Raw genomic sequence first — 18,008 nt, forward strand, 5'->3', positions numbered from 1 at the left:
CAGGTGCCCGACCATGCTCACCCTTGATGTCAGCCCTGCTGAGAGGGGTTATTTTCCTCTAAACTGCAGCCACCTCTTCCTCTGGAGATTCCAGAGACTGAACCTGGGTCCTTCTTGCTACTACTTGCTTGCGTGACAAGCAGAGAGCCAGTGAGCAGGTAGGCAGTGGCATTGATGGCTCCTTTTCCTCACCACCACTGCTGTCTGGGCCAGAGCAAGAGGCAGGTGAAGAAGCAGGTTGCCACGGGGAAGAGAGAAGCAGCAACTCCAGGGAACGCTTGTCAGTGGGCCCCTCCTGGAGTGTGCCCAACCGTGCCTACCTTTGACGCTGGCCCTGACCGACTCGTCTTCAAGCTCTCTGGAGCAGGTTGCTTGTGCTGAGTTCCCTCCTCCAGTATAGTCTGCCTGCCACTGTCTGAGCTCATGTAGCTCTGATCTTGCCCAAACGGGACCCTCCAGTCTCTGCTCAAACCTGTGGCAATCACATCCCACATACTATATGTCTCATAAGAACGTAAGAAGAGTCTTTCTGGAGACCAAAGTTCCATGTAGTCGAGCTTTCTACTTTCCACAGAAGTGAGCAGATGCTGCTGCCAGGAAGACCACCAATAGGGCATCAAGGTCATTGCCCTCCTCTGTTTCTCCCCCGATGGGCCACCTCTGTAGATGGAACAATTTCCAGATGAAAATTCCAGATGGAACAATTGTTCCAGATGGAACAATTTCCATGTGCGCCTATTGCAGAAAAAACAACAGAGAGTCTTGTGGCACCTTAAAAGACTAGGAGTTTTTCTACATGGGGTATTTAGTGTGCACTTGTCATTCCCTATTCATGGTCGTTTATGGGCTCTTTAGATGATGTCTAAAGAACCCATAAATCCTCCAGTTTTGCTTCTGTTTTTAAACAGCACTTTTGGTGAGTTTTTTTAGAGCAAGGAAAATGTGGTATTATTTAAAGAAAGTAGGAAAAACCCACTATTTCCTGTTGTGTATTTGCATTATTCTGCTATAGCACAGCAGCATCTAGAGATTATGTAGTGGAAAAGCAGGAAAGGAAACACTCTCCGTCTAGTGCTTGGATCTCAATTCTGCAATGAAACCAAAAGTAGATATGGCGGATTTTGTAAAGCAAATGAGTTCTAATTGCCCATTCCAGCCCAGCCACCCCCCAAATACTTCGCATTACCACAGGGAACAATATAGAAAGGCTCTGAAAATTAATTTCCACCCCAGTGGCTACTGTGAATATTGCAGCTAAACTCAGAGGGAACAAGGAATTCTGAGGCTGGCAGCAAGTGACATCAGCATCCCTGCTGATAAAAAGGTGCCCTGGCTCCCTTCAAGGTGCCACAAGGCTCTTTCTTGTGTTTCTAGATGGAAGTTCTGCTCCTAACGATCATGGCTAATAAGAACTTAAGAAGGGCTCTGTTGGGTAACGCCGAAAGTCCGCCTGTTTCCTCCAGCGGCTAGCGAGAGGTGTCTGGGAAGCCTGCCAGCGAGCACAAAGGCAGCAGGTCTTTGTCCTGCCGTTGCTCCCCAGCAAGAGGTAGGCATCCAGAGGTATTCTGCCTCTGAACATGGGGGTTCCATGGCTGCTGCTTCTCTGAAATAAAAGCAGTCTTCATCCCAGGAGGAAAGTCACCATAGACCTTTTTCTAAACTTCCAAAGGAATTCTCTAGCACTCCTCTGCTGCTTCCAAACCTCAGCAGAGGTCTTGGTAAACAAACCCTTGTATCCCAGGAGGATCTGTGATTTAGGCAAAGAGAATGCAGCCAAATCCATTCAGGGTGAAGCACAGAGTTGCCAATTTTCTTTTTAAACTGGCTGCACCCAAGATATTTTGCTGCCTGAGTTGAAGATGGTGCACCCTCCAATTCCATGCACAAAGGCATGGACGGACTGGCCAATGAGTCTGTCTTCAACACTGACAGCGGGGCCTGAAGGCAGCAAGCTTACATCTGGCGCACAGAGCAGGCCGCATGGCGAACAGCTCTCTCTTCCCATGCTTGCTGCCACCTCTCAGCATCTGCAGCCTGAAGTGACTTCCTCACTCTGCTTAATGGTAGGGCCGGCCCTAGAGCTTTGGCTATTGGGAGGTATAGAAATGAAATGGATAAATCATCATCATCATCATCATCAACTATGCTGCTATGCTTTTTTCAGGCAGGTGTTTGATGTGCTATGCTTTCCACAGGGTGGAGACAAAGTCGTGAGGAAAAAGATCGGCTGGCCTAATTTGGAGACAAACTCGTGAGGAAAAGGCTTGGGTGACCTAATTTTTGTGCGCTGGGCTGCTGTAAAAATGCTTAGGAGCAAGGGCAATTAAAAAACAACAACTTAGGGTGCAACCCTATGCATGTTTAGACAGAAAAAAGTCCTACAACTCCCAGCTAGGTGTTGTAGGACTTTTTTCTGTCTAAACATACATAGGGTTGCACCTTTAAAAAAACAGACAAAATTATTCAGCATGGGAGGTGGGGGAATTAGGGGAGACAACCAGCCATGGGAGAGCTTTGCTGCCCTTTACAGGTTGGAACTGGAATCTCTCAGTAACAGGCCCTTGCTCACATCAGAGACTGATGAATTTAGGGGAGAAATACACTTCTGCACTATCTCTGTAACAGCATTGATTCTTGTCGTTGGGACTCATGCAAGAGAACTTCCCACCCATGGACCTTTGCAGTTCTGAGGTATTTTATAGGAAAAACTATTTAGCTGGCATGGCCTGTGGTCTCCACGAGATGAAACTATTTCAGTACATCCTTAATTTTTCTTTTTGTTCTATTTCTTTCTCTCCCCCACCCACCCCCTTTGCAATTGGGGAACATTTAAAGTTTTATTTCCACAAAGACAGTATTACGACATTTGCAGTGCAAGGACTATATGCAAGGGATTAAATGTCTTTGGACATCGATACCTTGAAGTGAAATTGTCTAGGTCAGATGCAGGAGAGGCTGGTGGCACCAATGTCAGTGGGGCAGTGAATCCACTCCGGGTTTCACCCAGAACCAGTCAAAACTCTGAAGGAGCTATCCCAGGTGCCTCACAGAGTCAGACCCTTGCTCTGCACCTTGGAGAGCTCCTTTAGAGTTTTGACTGGTTCCGACAGAAACCCAGAGTGGATTCACCGCCCCACTGACATCAGCAGGAGGCCCAAGGAGGGCTTGAAATGGCTCCGAGAAGCCCAGCTGGTCACTGCTGCCCTTCACAATCCCTGTTTTCAGAGCAGCCTGCGCTCTCGCTGCCAACGTCCTTTCCCGCGTTGGGCCTGCCCCAGCGGCTCCACAGTTTTCCGGACAGTGACTTCAGCTTCCCCAGCCTCGGCACGATTACAGTGACCACTGCGATAGCCACCAGCGCTAGAGGAATCACTGTCCCCAGAGTCTGTTTTGCCAGGGCTGAACTCCAGGACATCAAAGGATGCCCTCCATCGATGCTCCCCCCTGCGCCCCAATAATTGCAGAGTGGAGGGGCCCAGCCATGATTACAGTGGCAGTTGTGATGACTGTTGCAGGTGCCCCTGCTATGACATTTCTTGTCTGGGTCACACAATGACTTCAAAAAGTATGTTGAGATGCATGTCTGGTTCATGCAGAGCTTATTGTGGCCGCACCAGGTGCCATCGGGCACTGCTCCAAAGTCATAGTGATCCATTGCGTTGTTGTGCGGTATGCTCAAGCATGTGTCATCCCCGATCCGTGTCCCAATGACCCTTACATCCATCAAGGTTGGGGTTATACCTTCAATGCTCGTGCAATGCACTCTCCCACACATGGCATCTTTATACTCACATTTCACAAACTTTTTTCCTTCGGAGTCGCTCCCACAGTTGCCAAAATCATTCCCCATGGTGTTCAGGGCATGGAAGCAACTCTGTGGAGCTGCTTTGCCCTCTCTGCCAAAGATTCTGGCACACAGCATGTCATGGGTCTGACACTGCTTCCCGAAACAGTAGCCTTTGTGCATGCTGCAGGGTGTCCCATCCTGCTCATAGACATCACTGGGACACCACGCAGACTGCCCGTTGCAGTACTCAGGAAGGTCACACTCATTTGTCCCCGCTCGGCAGAGGTGTCCGCCCGGAAGGAACTTACATTTTCTACAGCACAGCCCAGAGGAGCACGCTGTGTGTGGCTTCAAGGTGCAGTCAGCATTGCAACAACGGTCCTGTTTACATTTCTGTTCTCCTCCACAGTCGCATTGTTCCCCAGTATCTAGCACTCCATTGCCACAGCGCCTGTCAATGACAGCATTTTTAGGCATATTGGTCAGACAGGCCAACTTCCTGCTGTAGGACAGTTCTAGGAACGTCTGAACACTGCAGTTACTGAACAGGCTGAAGGCGGCATGATGCGAATGCATGATACAGTTTTTGAACCTGCCACAAAAACAGTTCGGGCCGTCTTCATCTAGTCCCATTTGATGACCCAGCTCATGAGAAACAGCCTTGGTAAATGGGATGAGCTGCTTTTCTGTGTAGGCCTCTACCCCCGCAGAAAGCCTTGGGTTGCAGATTGTACTCCTGTAGGACTTCCCGAGGGCTTTGCCGAAGTCCTGACGAATAAACAAGTGGGCAGTGTCATGTTTTGTCATGTTGACAAGATGCGTTAGTCTCCAGGAATTGAAATTCTCAAGAACAGACATGATAATATTGGAGGTGTTGATACGGTTGCCTTTGTTCCATATCTCTAGTCCAGTCAGGATGAGGTGCGTGTTGAGAAAACGGAAGTACGTGTTCACGATGTTAATTGCATCCCAAACGATATATGTCACTCTAGTATCATTGCCAGCTTCAGAGAGAAACATGCCATTGTCCACTACAATAAACAGTTCAACATACTTTGGATGCCTCATGTGGTGGGGATAGATCTTTGCGAAACTATCCTGCCTTGTCCTCCGTTCTTCTCTTTGGAGCATTGCCTTCTCAGTTCCTGGTCTGCATAGTGAGGAATTGAGTCCTAATTCTTTGGTTAGGTAAAGAAGGTGCTGGAATGTAGACGAATCCTGCAAAGGCTCAATGCCGTAACTTTTATCTCTGATTTTCAGGAAGCCCCTGAGGCCTGAGCAGGTGCTAAGAGTGACAAGGGAATCAACCATGCCTTCCACATATCCTTCATGGTAGCATTTGATGGGGATGTAGGGATGGCTTTTGACCTGTTTCCCCCCAGAATCATATTTGAAAACTGGGAAGTTCTTAACCAGAAAGCTCTTCTTGGGTTTTAGTCGAATGATGTAGTCCTTTCCAGCTGCCTTGATTATATAGGAGAGTTCATCTTTCTTGGCCTTTCCTGCCTGTGCTGCCAACCGCCTTGGTATAATCACTTCATAGGAGCTGTATGCTGGGGGAGTAGAGTATATGGTGGGAAGGATGAACTCCAGCAACATAACACAAGCAACTAATTTAAGAACAAGCCAGTTTCTGAGGTTCCAGCCACCATTCACCATAATTCATGTCAATGTTGGATCCCACTTCTTTTTGGACAAGAGTTGCTGTTCTTGAACTACCTGGAGCACAGATTTATGGAGACATTCAATGGAAAAGCAGAGCCCTTAATTTGGTCTCCGGGGGCTTCTTTAAACTCATCGACACCCAAGAAACCAACTGACTTTGTCCATCCTTGCCATTTCCTACTTGATGTTCATCAACATTCTTCAGCACTGAAAGAGTTTCAGAAAGTCATGTCTCCGATATTCATCAGGACTGGAAATGGGGCTTGAGCAAACCTAACCATGTCCTCTGGACTTACATAAATCTATGCTTCCGAAGGACTCATCAACTTCCTGGCTCAGTCACCACCATTTTGTGTTGGCAAGGGTTCTTTTAATAGCTAACTGGGCAATACCAAATACCACAACAAAGAGGGGAGAGTTTCAGGGAAAGGGGAAACTTCCCAAGAGTTCTGCTCCTCTCTACTCACTGCTGACCCTGCAGTATTGTAATTTAATCTTGTAGAGTATGTATGGAGTCATGGAGGTGGTGGCAAAGAGGAAAGTGGCAAAATCACCCCTCCCCTGCTTCAAAAAGTCTCCCCTATAATTTATTCTATAGTGGGAAATCCAAAAGGGTAGCAGTTTTTCCTGCCTCTTTGAATGTGAACATTCCACAGACTGATGGAACAGAATGGAATGGGGCGGAGGGTGGATGTTTCATCTGCTTGGCCTGGACCAAGGTCAGCTGACAGTTGAACTCCTGGATGAACAGGGCAATGTGACATGTATTCCAGATACTTGGCTGGGTGAGGTGCAAGTTTCTTCTAGCTCTTATCTAGGAGCAGTTCAGCTGTCCCCAGCCTGGTGCACTCCCGACCAATTGGACTACAACTCCCATCAACTCCAGCCTGTAATCCAAGACATCTGGAGGGCACCAGGTTGGAGAAAGTTGCTCCCATCATTCATTCATTTGTCAAATTTATGTGCTGCCTTTATCACACATAATGCCAAAGGCAGGTAACACAAAGAGAGAGACAGAGCAAGACCATTGTATAAATACATACCACAGGGTAATCAAAACAAGAAAATATTTTGCCCATGAGAAACCCACAAGCAGGATGTGAGTGCAATAGGACCCTCCTGCCCATGTTCCCCAGTGACTGGTGTACCTAGGCATACTGCCTCTGATACTAGAGGGGGCATACAGCCATCAGGACCAGTAGCCATTGATGGCCTTCTCCTCCAGGAATTTGTCTAACCCCCTTTTAAAGCCATCCAAACTGGTGGCCATCACTGCAACTAGTAGCCATTGATAGCTTTTTCCTTCATGAATTTGCCTCTTTCAAAGCCATCCAGTTTGGTGGCCATCACTACATCTTGTGGTAGCAAATTCCAACTCCGCGCTGTGTGAAGAAGTCCTTCCTGTTGTCTGTCCTGAATTACTGCTAGTAGCCCTCCATCTGGAGCATATTTATTACTTATTTAAAGCTTGTTTTATCCCACTGTTCAGACAAACATGGCTTCTGGAGCCAGAGGAGGCTGGAGATTTTGGTTGGGCTATGAATCCGTTCTGGGTGTCAGTCAGAACCAGCCAGAACTCTAAAGGAGCTATCCAAGGTGCTGAACCCTATCTCCAAAGCTTGTATAGCTCCTTTAGAATTCTGGCTGGTTCTGAATGAAACCCAGAATGGATGCACAGCCCCACCAAAATTGGAGCCACCAGCCTCCACTCTCTGGAGCCATTTACATGCAATCAGTAAAACAGGACAGTCCCTTCCTGCAAGGCATACAGTCTAAAAAGACACTGCACAAAAGGAGAAAGGGATGGGAAGGGGAGAGGAAAAATTAAGGAGCGTTTCAGTAGGGCTGACGGAATGGCCCTGCTCCCTCTTTCATCTCCCTCCGTACAGCCAGCTGGCATGGCTGCTCGTGATGACAGGGTGAGGGAGAAGGAGCCTTCATGGGGGTGGTCTCTCAGCAGGGCTGGCTGGCTCAATGGTCCTGCTTCTCTTCTCATTCCCCTCTGTCTTATGCACGATAAGCACAGCATCCACTTACTTAATTCATTTGCTGAAGCGTACTGTAGTCCATGGCAAAAGGAGAAGGGGACGGCAGAGGATGAGATGGCTAGATAGCATCACCGAGGCAATGAATATGAACCTGAGCACACTCTGGGAGAGCGCGCAGGACAGGAAGGCCTGGCGTGCCATGGCCCATGGGGTCACGAAGAGTCGGACACGACTGAACGACTGAACAACAACTGTAGTCCACGCGTGGGCAACTGGTGGCTTCCCAGATGCTGTTGCCCTGCAACTCCCATCATGCCTTGCTGGTTACAGCTCGCAGTCCAGCAATGTCCAGAGGGCTGTACGTTACTCACCTTTGTTCTAGTTCATGAAAGCTGACTCCGCAATAATAGCGCAACCGTCTGTGTGTCTTTCCCAGAAGTAATCCCCATTGAGGCCGATCGAACCAACTCCCAGGGAGAAAGTCAGTGGGGCTTACTTCTGGGTAGACCTGCAGAGGGATGCACTGTAGATCTCTCTGTCATTTAATACTCCACAAGACTCCTCACTGGTTTTGCTGCAGGAGACCAAGAGGGTTACCCCTCTGGAAGTGGTTATCATAGAAGCATCCTGAACAAAATGAAACAAAACTCTGGACACAAATAGAAATGACAAGAGGAGCTGGACCATTCCCACAGCACTGAACGACTTCTCCAGCAGTGCCCCAGGCAGATATGGAGGTTGCCACGGGGCTGGCGTAAAGGGCAGGCATGGTTGGGCATCTGCCAAGGACCCACTGACAAGAGCCCCCTGGTCTCGCTGATGCCATGGTCTATTTGCTCCTGGGCTCCCTGCCTGCCAGGAAAGCAAATGGTAGCAGTGGTGAGAAAGAGGAGGAGGAACAAGACCAGCTGGTGGTGATGGTGGTGAGAAGGCGGACTCACCGAGGGAGGGGGCCTTGCCAAGGGCCCACAAAAACCTGGAGCCGGCACGGGGCTGCCAGTTGGGAAGAGCCATCACACACTACCAGAGGGCTTGCTTTGCAGGCAGAAATTCCCTGGTTCAACCACCATCACTTCTAGTTAGCAAGGATCTCAAAGAGCAGGTCTGGGAAACAGCTCTGGGCAGCTTGGTGGAAAGTACTTTTCCCTATCTTTTTAAACACACACACACGCTCAACAACAGTTTATTTTTTAAATATAAAATTTAAAATATGAAAGGAGCTGAAACAGAAGGGAAGGCTCTCTCTGAGTCATAGCATTCAGCCTCAGGGCCAATGTTCCAGAGTTACCAATGAGCAAGAACCCCCCCCCCCACACACACACACACACAGTAATTCTCCACCACCTCCTTGGACATCACCTTCCATGACTTAGGCAGGGCTGGCTGTCTCTACTTGAGGCTTGGGCATGTGATGAACTGCGACCAACACCAGTTTTCTTACCACCAGAATTACAAGGCACCCTGCAACAATGCCAAAGAACACAGCGACTGTGATTCCAACAATTAAAGTTGACAGGCCATAGGCTTGGGCACGTGGAAGAGGCCCGCTGTCGATACTTCCGCCATAGCCAGGGAACCGACATATGGGCGGGGCCCACCCGTAGCGGCAGTGGCAATGCTGCTTGGAGTTGCAGACTCCATTCCCGCCACAGGTAGTCAAAGGATCGCACGTAGTGTTGGAAGCTACCCACGCTTCCACGCGTGCACATTTGTTGTTCATGCAGACCTTGCCTTTGCCACACTTGGACCCTTCTTCCACGACTCCAATGTCAGTGAGAGCAGTTCTGGAGTGGAAATCCAATCCCCAGCACAGTGTTTTGCCAACGGGTGTCTGGATTATTGTCATGTGATCTTCCATGTTGGGGAGGGTGTGAACGTTGATGCACTGCACCCGCCCACATAAGGCATGCTCATGGGCACATTTCAAAAAGTTTCTGGGAACCCCATGTCCTCCCTCACCAGCGCAGTTGCCAAACCGATCCCCTATTGTGTTGACCTGTTCAAAGCAAGCAAACGGAGCGCCTGCAGATTGCTCGCCAAAGAGTTTTTGGCACTGCAATGTGTGGGTTGAGCAGGTCCCTAAGATGCAGTAGCCATTGTCACTGCACAGAGTTCCATCTTGAACAAGGACATTGGGTAAGCATTCTGCCATTGTCCCATTGCAATATTCGGGTAAGTCGCATTCGTCGGAAGCTTTTCTGCAGGGCGTTCCTTTAGGAGCAAATTGGCAGTCTATGCAGCACGCCTCATTAGTACATACTGCCCCAGGTGCCATCGTGCAATCATCACGGCAACACTTGTTCTCCTTACACAACTGTTTCTCCCCACAATCGCATTCCTCTTCACCTTCCACAATACCATTCCCACAAGAGCTCAGGGTAAATAGTTTGCTAATATCAGGGATAGTGTTCAAGCATAACCCTTTCCCTGAATGGATGACATCGAAATAACTATTCGTGGAGCAGTTGCTAAAGAGAGGTTTGTCCCCAGAGGGGCCCTTGGGATCCATAATGCACCTGAGCTTGGGTGCACAGAAACATGCCGGTGACGGGTCGTCTGGAATGCCAATAACATGCCCTAATTCATGTGCAACGCCAAGGGCGAATAACTGGAAAGTTAAATTCCCAACTGATACAAAGGCTGCTCCTGAGTTCACATTACAGACAGTTCCAAAGTATGAGTATTTCACAATGGATCCTCCTTTGTGATGGCGGGCCAAGAGTAAAGACGCGTCATGCGGCAACCGAGGGAGAATGTTTGCAACTCGCCATACGTTAAATTCCTCCACGCTCTCCTGCACGTAGTCTGTAATTGGAACCAGGTTCTTTTCTGTCCAGATCTCAACCCCAACTAGAAGGCTACGGAGACCAAGAGTAACAAACATGTCATCCACCATTTCATTGAGATGTACAACATTGCGGATGGTGGCATGCACATCTGCAGAATAGAAGCGAAACAGGCGCACATCCACCTGCACGAAAAGCTCCATGTACTTAGCCTGCCTCCATGGGTGATAAAGGTCCTCCTTACCTGAAATTTGTTCTCGCACCAGGTCAGGCACTGAACGGTGCATCCCTTTGCTGCTGAGCCAACATGTCCGTGAATTGGACTCTTCCTCCTCTGTACGGTAAATAAGGTGCTGAAATGTAGAAGAGTCTTCCATGGGATCAATGTTGTATGTCAAGTTCTCAATTTGGAGAAGACCACTGAGACCCGAGCAAGCTCTGAGGCTCACAAAGGACACCGTGGCACCTTCTACATAACCTCGATAGTAGCAGTCACCTTGGATCTCGTGGGAGTCTCCCTCTAGCTTGCCGTTGTGGTATGTGAAGACTGGGAACCTTTTAACCAGGATGTCTTTCTGTTTTAAGTGGACAATATAGTCTTTGCCTTCTGCCTTGATGACATAAGAGATTTGGTGTCTGGTAGCTTTGCCTGCCCTCACGGACAGCTGCCTTGGAATGACTGTCTCAAAGGAAGCATAACCTGAAGGGATGTGTGACATTTTGCCTATGGTGGGAAGGAAAGAGCCCAGTAACATCATGGAAACACCCAGCTTGAAAAACAGGCTGCACTCAAAGACTCCACCGCCTTCTGCCATGTCATTTCTCTGTTGGACTGTTGGTTTGGGGCAGATATGCTAGGCAGACTGGCTTTGCCAATTTTAAAACTGCCTTAAAACAAAGCAAACGAGACATTGGGGGCTACTCCTATATCTTCCCTCTGAAATAGATTGTTTCCTTCACGCCTGGATGTTTCATCAGTGAATGTTCTTTCTAGAGGGAGTATCAAGTAATAAAGAAAATCCAGAGTGGCAGGAAACGCCAGCCGTGATGGTAGCTCAATGCTACAGAAACACCAAGTCCTTGTAAACCAGGGGTTGAGGTGGGAACCCGAGGGTTTGTAAAATTTGGGTGGTGTTGCGGGAAGAAGCATCAGGTCTGGTTGAAATTCCTCCTGGGAAATGGAACACTAGACATGCTCTTTCCTTCTGTGACTCTAAACGTGAACATTCTACATTACAGTATAACACGCATTCTACCAAGCTGTTGTCACTGTGTCTCTTGCACAGTTTTACAGAGAACCCTGTGGTGCTCAGAGCTGCTTCATGGCAATTGGACACAGATAGATGAGTGTGTCCACATCTTGGAAGGATCTACTTGCATATTTTTCCAGATATTTAGTAAGATTAATATTCAAATTAAAAATATATATCCTGTTTCCTGCAAAAGCCGAGGTGACCCGAAATGCAACCTTCGCCACAAACTAAGCACACTCTGCTTGTAGAAAATGTCTGTTATCCTGAGGTGAGAGATTGTGTTACTTTGTTGTTGTTTATTCGTTCAGTTGCTTCCGTCTCTTCGTGACTCCATGGACCAGCCCACGCCAGAGCTTCCTGTCAGCTGTCGCCACTCCCAGCTCCCCCAAGGTCGAGTCCGTCACCTCCAGAATATCATCCATCCACCTTGCCCTTGGTCGGCCCCTCTTCCTTTTGCCTTCCGCTTTCCCTAGCATCAGCATCTTCTCCAGGGTCTCCTGTCTTCTCATGATGTGGCCAAAGTACTTCAGTTTTGCCTTTAATATCATTCCCTCAAGTGAGCAGTCTGGCTTTATTTCCTGGAGGATGGACAGGTTTGATCTTCCTGCAGTCCAAGGCACTCTCAGAATTTTCCTCCAGCACCACAGTTCAAAAGCATCCATCTTCCTTCGCTCAGCCTTCCTTATGGTCCAGCTCTCACAGCCATAGGATACTACTGGGAATACCATTGCTTTAACTATGCGGACCTTTGTTGCCAGTGTGATGTCTCTGCTCTTCACTATTTTATCAAGATTTGTCATTGCTGTCCTCCCAAGAAGTAAACGTCTTCTGATTTCCTGGCTGCAGCCAGCGTCTGCAGTAATCTTTGCGCCTAGAAAGACAGAGTCTGTCACTGCCTCCACGTTTTCTCCCTCTATTTGCAGTTATCAATCAAGCTGGTTGCCATAACCTTGGTTTTTTTTAGGTTTAAATGCAGCCCAGCTTTTGCACTTTCTTCTTTCACCTTCGTCATGAGGTTCCTCAGCTCCTCCTCGCTTTCAGCCATCAAAGTGGTATCATCTGCATATCTGAGATTGTTAATGTTTCTCCCAGCGATTTTAACTCCAGCCTTGGCTTCATCAAGCCCAGCACGTCGCATGATGTGTTCTGTATACAGGTTGAATAGGTAGGGTGAGAGTGTACAACCCTGCCGTACTCCTTTCCCAATCTTAAACCAGTCCGTTGTTCCATGGTCTGTTCTTACCATTGCTACTTGGTCGTTACACAGATTCCTCAGGAGGCAGACAAGATGACTTGGTATCCCCATACCACCAAGAACTTGCCACCATTTGTGATGATCCACACAGTCAAAGGCTTTAAAATAGTCAATAAAACAGAAATAGATGTTTTTCTGAAACTCCCTGGCTTTCTCCATTATCCAGCGGATATTGGCAATTTGGTCTCGAGTTCCTCTGCCTTTTCGAAACCCAGCTTGTACATCTGGCAATTCTCGTTCCATGAATTGCTGGAGTCTACCTTGCAAGATCTTGAGCATTACCTTACTGGCATGTGAAAGAAGTGCCACAGTTCGATAGTTTGAACATTCTTTGGTGCTTCCTTTTTGGTATGGGGATATAAGTAGATTTTTTCCCAATCTGTTGGCCATTCTTGCGTTTTCCAAATTTGCTGGCTTATGGCATGCATCACCTTGACAGCATCATCTTGCAAGATTTTAAACAGTTCAGCTGGGATACCGTCATCTCCTGCTGCCTTGTTATTAGCAATGCTTCTTAAGGCCCATTCAACCTCACTCTTCAGGATGTCTGGCTCTAGCTCACTGACCACACCGTCAAATCTATCCCCGATATTATTATCCTTCCTATACGGGTCTTCCGTATATTCTTGCCACCTTTTCTTGATCTCTTCTGCTTCTGTTAGGTCCTTGCTATCTTTGTTTTTGATCATACCCATTTTTGCCTGGAATTTACCTCCGATGTTTCTAATTTTCTGGAAGAGGTCTCTTGTCCTTCCTATTCTATTATCTTCTTCCGCTTCCGCGCATTGCTTGTTTAACAATACTTCCTTATCTCTTCTGGCTAACCTCTGGAATTTTGCATTTAATTGGGCATATCTCCCCCTATCACTGTTGCCTTTTGCTTTCCTTCTTTCTTGGGCTGCTTCCAGTGTCTCAGCAGACAGCCCTCTTGCCTTCTTGGTTTTCTTTTTCTTTGGGACGTTTTTGGTTGCCGCCTCCTGAATAATGTTGCGAACTTCTGTCCATAGTTCTTCCAGGACCCCATCTACTAAATCTAGTCCCTTAAATCTATTCTTCACCTCCACTGCAAATCCATGAGGAATATTAGTGAGCTCATATCTAACTGATCTGTGGGTCTTCCCTATTCTCTTTAGTCTGATTCTAAATTGTGCAATAAGAAGTTTGTGATCTGAACTACAATCAGCTCCAGGTCTTGTTTTTACCGACTGCATAGATGTCCGCCACCTTTGGCTACAAAGGATGTAGTCAATCTGATTTCGGTGTCGACCGTCTAGTGAAGTCCATGTATAAAGTCGTCTCTTAGGTTGTTGGAAGAGAGTGTTTGTTATGCACAGTGAGTTGCCTTGGCAAAATTCTATCAGCCTATGTCCCGCTTCATTTTGTTCGCCCAGACCATGCTTGCCTGTAATTCCAGGTGTCGTTTGACTACCCAACTTAGCATTCCAGTCTCCTGGAATGAAAGTAACATCTTTTTTTGGCGTAGTATCCAGTAGGTGCTGCAGATCCTCATAGAACTTATCTGCTTCTGCTTCTTCAGCATCTGTGGTTGGGGCGTATATTTGGATCACTGTGATGCTAAATGGCTTACCCTGAATTCGAATTGAGATCATTCTGTCATTTTTTGGATTGTATCCAAGCACTGCTTTAGCCACTTTATTATTAATTATGAAGGCTACTCCATTTCTTCTGTGGTCCTCTTGTCCACAGTAGTAGATCTGGTGGTCATTTGATGTGAAGTGGCCCATTCCAGTCCACTTCAGTTCACTGACACCCAAAATGTCTATATTTAATCTTGACATCTCCCCAACAACCACATCCTATTTGCCCTGGCTCATAGATCTTACATTACAGGTTCCTATGGTGTGTTGATCTTTAGAACATCAGGTTCATCGTTAACCACCAGCACCATCGGCTGCTAGCCGTCCTTTCGGCTTTGAGCTAGCTGCGTCATCACATCTGGGGCTAGTTGAACTTATCCTCTGTTCCTCCCCAGTAGCATTTTGACCATCTTCCGACCTGGGAGTCCCATCTTCCGATGGTATACCGACATATCTCTGGTTGTACTGATCCATTTAGTTTTCATGGCAAGAATACTGGGGTGGGTTGCCGTTTCCTTCCCCAGGGATCGTATTTAGTCTGTGTTACTTTGGCCACCATAAAGACAGTGGCGTTTTCTGCGCCAGCCTTTCCATACAGCAGCTCCAGAACATAAAAATACACACATATACACATTCATGCACACACAATTATTTTTTATACGTTTTATGGAGCTACTGTATAAATGCTGAAATGGAAATAGCTGCTGTTGAACTGACAAAATGGGGTTGACCCTCATACATCAATTCCAGAGCAATTTCCCCCTTTTTAGAGGGAATTGCCTCTGCACACTAACAAAACTTCACTTCATCAAGGGAATATTGGTCACAGCTGAGGCCAGAAAAAAGCCGCTGCAGACCCCCAAGATGCTATGGAGAGGCCCGAGGGAGCAGCAGGTGGGCGAGGCCTTTTCCTGAACAGGGAGAGTCAGATGGCTCTCTTGAGGTAAACTAAAATGTGGCACAAAGAGGCCAGAGGAGAGTCAGCAAGACCTGCCTAATGTCCTGCTCTAGAGCAAGTCTTGGCTGTCTGCAAGCCCATACAGGGAGCGAAGCAACAGAGTCATCAAGCTGGCAAGCAAATGGTCAAGCACACAGGTTTCAGTCCAAGGAGTTTTAAGCTAAGGCAGGAGTGGTCAAAATCCAGGCAGAGGACAGAACACTGGCAGTCAGGCAGGCAACAAGGATCAGGCAGCAGCGGGAGTAGTCAAGATAACCAGCAAGAGGTCAAACACAATAAAGCAGTCAGGTGCGTTACACAGCCCAGAAGCAGGGTCGTTGAGCAGTCCAGAAGGTCAGGAAGCAGAGCATCAGAGACAGGGCACGATTCAGGAGGCAGGGGACGCAGCAGAGGCTGGGAGGACCAAGTTGTTCCAACACTGGCTGGGTTTCCAGTGAAGGCTTTTAAGCCCAAAGCCAGCTAGACCCTCCCAGAGCTCAGCTGCAGCAGAGCTCCCTTTCCAGAGCCTACTCCTGAGGAGTCCCTTTCTCCTGAGGAGACCTCTTCTGGAGGCGAGCCCTCCTCTGCACAGGAGCCCTGCTAGCCTGCCGCTTGAGGCGACGCACTCCCAGGGCCCAGGGGGTGGCTCAGCCGCTGCCTCAGAGGCAGAGTCCCTCTCTCCTGACAGGGAAGGCCCAACAGCCATTTCCCCCGAGGGTTCAGGTTCCTGTGGGTCTGTTGGCAGCCCCTGGCCTGGGGTACCCTGGGCTTCTGGGGCCTCCAGCTCCTCCTCTCAGGACTCCTCCAGTCAGGGCATAACACCTAATCAAAACCGCTGAGGAGAAATCACCCGTAAGACGCCATGCAAGCCGTCCAGCGTGGAAGGAAAACACCATGGGTGAGGGGCCACTGGGGGACATTTGTACAGTGTGTGCATTTGCCATTATTGTATCTCTTTCTGCATACCATTTCATGTATTACATTTCTATAACTCCCAATCGCCAAAGCTCTCTCGCCGGCTTACAAAGATTAAAAATCTTAAAAATACAGCATTATGGGTAATACAAGAACAGTTTAGCTACAAACATATAAACAGAGGAAACACACATATATCCACGCAATATCCCATGACCTAATTAAAACCTATCACATGCTGCTGCCTGGGAGTGAAGATTTTAACCTGGCGCCAAAAAGATAACAGTGTTGGCGCCAGGCAGGCCTCACTGGGGAGTTAATTCCATAACTGGGCAGCTGTCACCGAGAAAGCCCTCCCCTTGTTGCTACCTGCCAAGTCTCCTTTGGAGGAAGTATCTCTCTCCATTCTTTTCCCCTCTTTTTGTCTGTAGCATTAACAGACTCCTCCTCTTTGCCATTTCAGGACCTTATGGAAGGGAAGTTCTGGAAAATGGTTTGCCTTACCTATCATATATAGGGGCATCCTATGGGGGCACATTGATTCTGCAATTATATTAAAGCAGGGAGAGGCAACCTGCACCCTCCAGATGTTTTGGACAACTCCCAGAAGCCCCAATGGTTTGGGGTTATGGGACTTGTAGTCCAGAACATCTGGAGGGCACTCTTGCAGTAAGGTATGAGCAAAGAAGGGTTGGGAAAACTGGCACAGGAAGGTAGAAAACCATGTGCCACAGGAAGGGGGCTGGGATATACTCCACCCCATACTCTTAAAAAATAGCCATTCACCACAAAGTGGTGGTGCTTGGCAAAAAGAGATCAAACTGCCCTTGGAATTTCACTCTAACAGAACAGAGAATGAAAGAGAGTGGAGTATCTGGTGAGAAAAGTGCCCACACAATTCCACATTACATCATACCCTCTGCTAAGATGCAAAACCTGAAATGTTGAAAACATATTTTTTTAAAAACCAAGACAGAAACTTTTGAGAAATTTTAATAAAATTATTTATGTACACCAATGCATAATATTTACATTTATATAATACTGATTCAAAAAGAAAACAAAACTGTGAGATAGCAAAAGGGCACACTGAAAGTAAGGGGGGGAAGCATGGGGGTGAGGTGGAGATGATTGGGCATAAAAGGTTAATGTGGGAGACAGCGATGCCAAAAATGTACATGCACACTGCCATTCAGTCTCAGAACAAATTCCTTCTCCTGGACAAGTTCCTGTATTTTCAAACAACAAATGTTTCAGACTAAGCCAGTTTCAAGGATATGGCCAATCATAAATAGACTCCATAGTTTTCTTCCGAAGGTATGCTGTGGGAAAATTTGCAATGGGGCAAATAAATGCGGAAAACGTTGCATTGAAACAAAAATAAAACCCACATGCATTTTCAGGGTGATCACTGGTTGAGCAGGACGTGCTATGAATCATAAAAGATTTCCCCCCGCTCCAAAGGAAAGTTTCCCGTTTTCTACATGTCTTCCTCTACAGCAGCCTTCCCCAACCTGGCACACTCCATATGCGTTGGGCTACAGCTTCATCTTCAGCCAGCACAGCCAGCTCAGTTGGCATGACTTTGTTCCATTTTGCTTCCTGCCTTATTCCCATCTAACTCAGAAAGCAGCTGCTGATGCAGAGAAGCCCCATGCATGTATGGAGCTCTTCTGCTTGTGAGAACTCCTCCAGTTCACTTCCACAGAGACAGGAAAACTGCGAGGGCATTCGTCTGAAGCAAATAGCAGGACTGGCACATGCAGAAAAGTCGCGCTTGCTTCACTGTTGGAAGACGGAGGTACTGATGGGGCCGTTGGTGTT

The 18,008-nt window shown here is 47.7% G+C and overlaps 2 protein-coding genes across 2 annotated transcripts; both read right to left on the minus strand.

Moving 5' to 3' along the window:
• Positions 1-3,135: 3,135 nt before the first annotated feature.
• Positions 3,136-5,542, minus strand: LOC146335946 (disintegrin and metalloproteinase domain-containing protein 21-like). Its single transcript, XM_084820077.1, has one exon. It carries the CDS (start codon positions 5,444-5,446, stop codon positions 3,194-3,196), a length of 2,253 nt encoding a protein of 750 aa, XP_084676203.1. The 5' UTR covers positions 5,447-5,542; the 3' UTR covers positions 3,136-3,193.
• A 3,193-nt stretch (positions 5,543-8,735) lies between these two features.
• Positions 8,736-11,137, minus strand: LOC146335947 (disintegrin and metalloproteinase domain-containing protein 9-like). Its single transcript, XM_084820078.1, has one exon. It carries the CDS (start codon positions 11,039-11,041, stop codon positions 8,810-8,812), a length of 2,232 nt encoding a protein of 743 aa, XP_084676204.1. The 5' UTR covers positions 11,042-11,137; the 3' UTR covers positions 8,736-8,809.
• Between the last annotated feature and the right edge of the window lie 6,871 nt (positions 11,138-18,008).

Source organism: Heloderma suspectum, chromosome 13 (assembly GCF_057233095.1).
Source record: "Heloderma suspectum isolate Gila_16-S chromosome 13, 16-S_ref, whole genome shotgun sequence".
NCBI lineage: Eukaryota > Metazoa > Chordata > Lepidosauria > Squamata > Helodermatidae > Heloderma > Heloderma suspectum.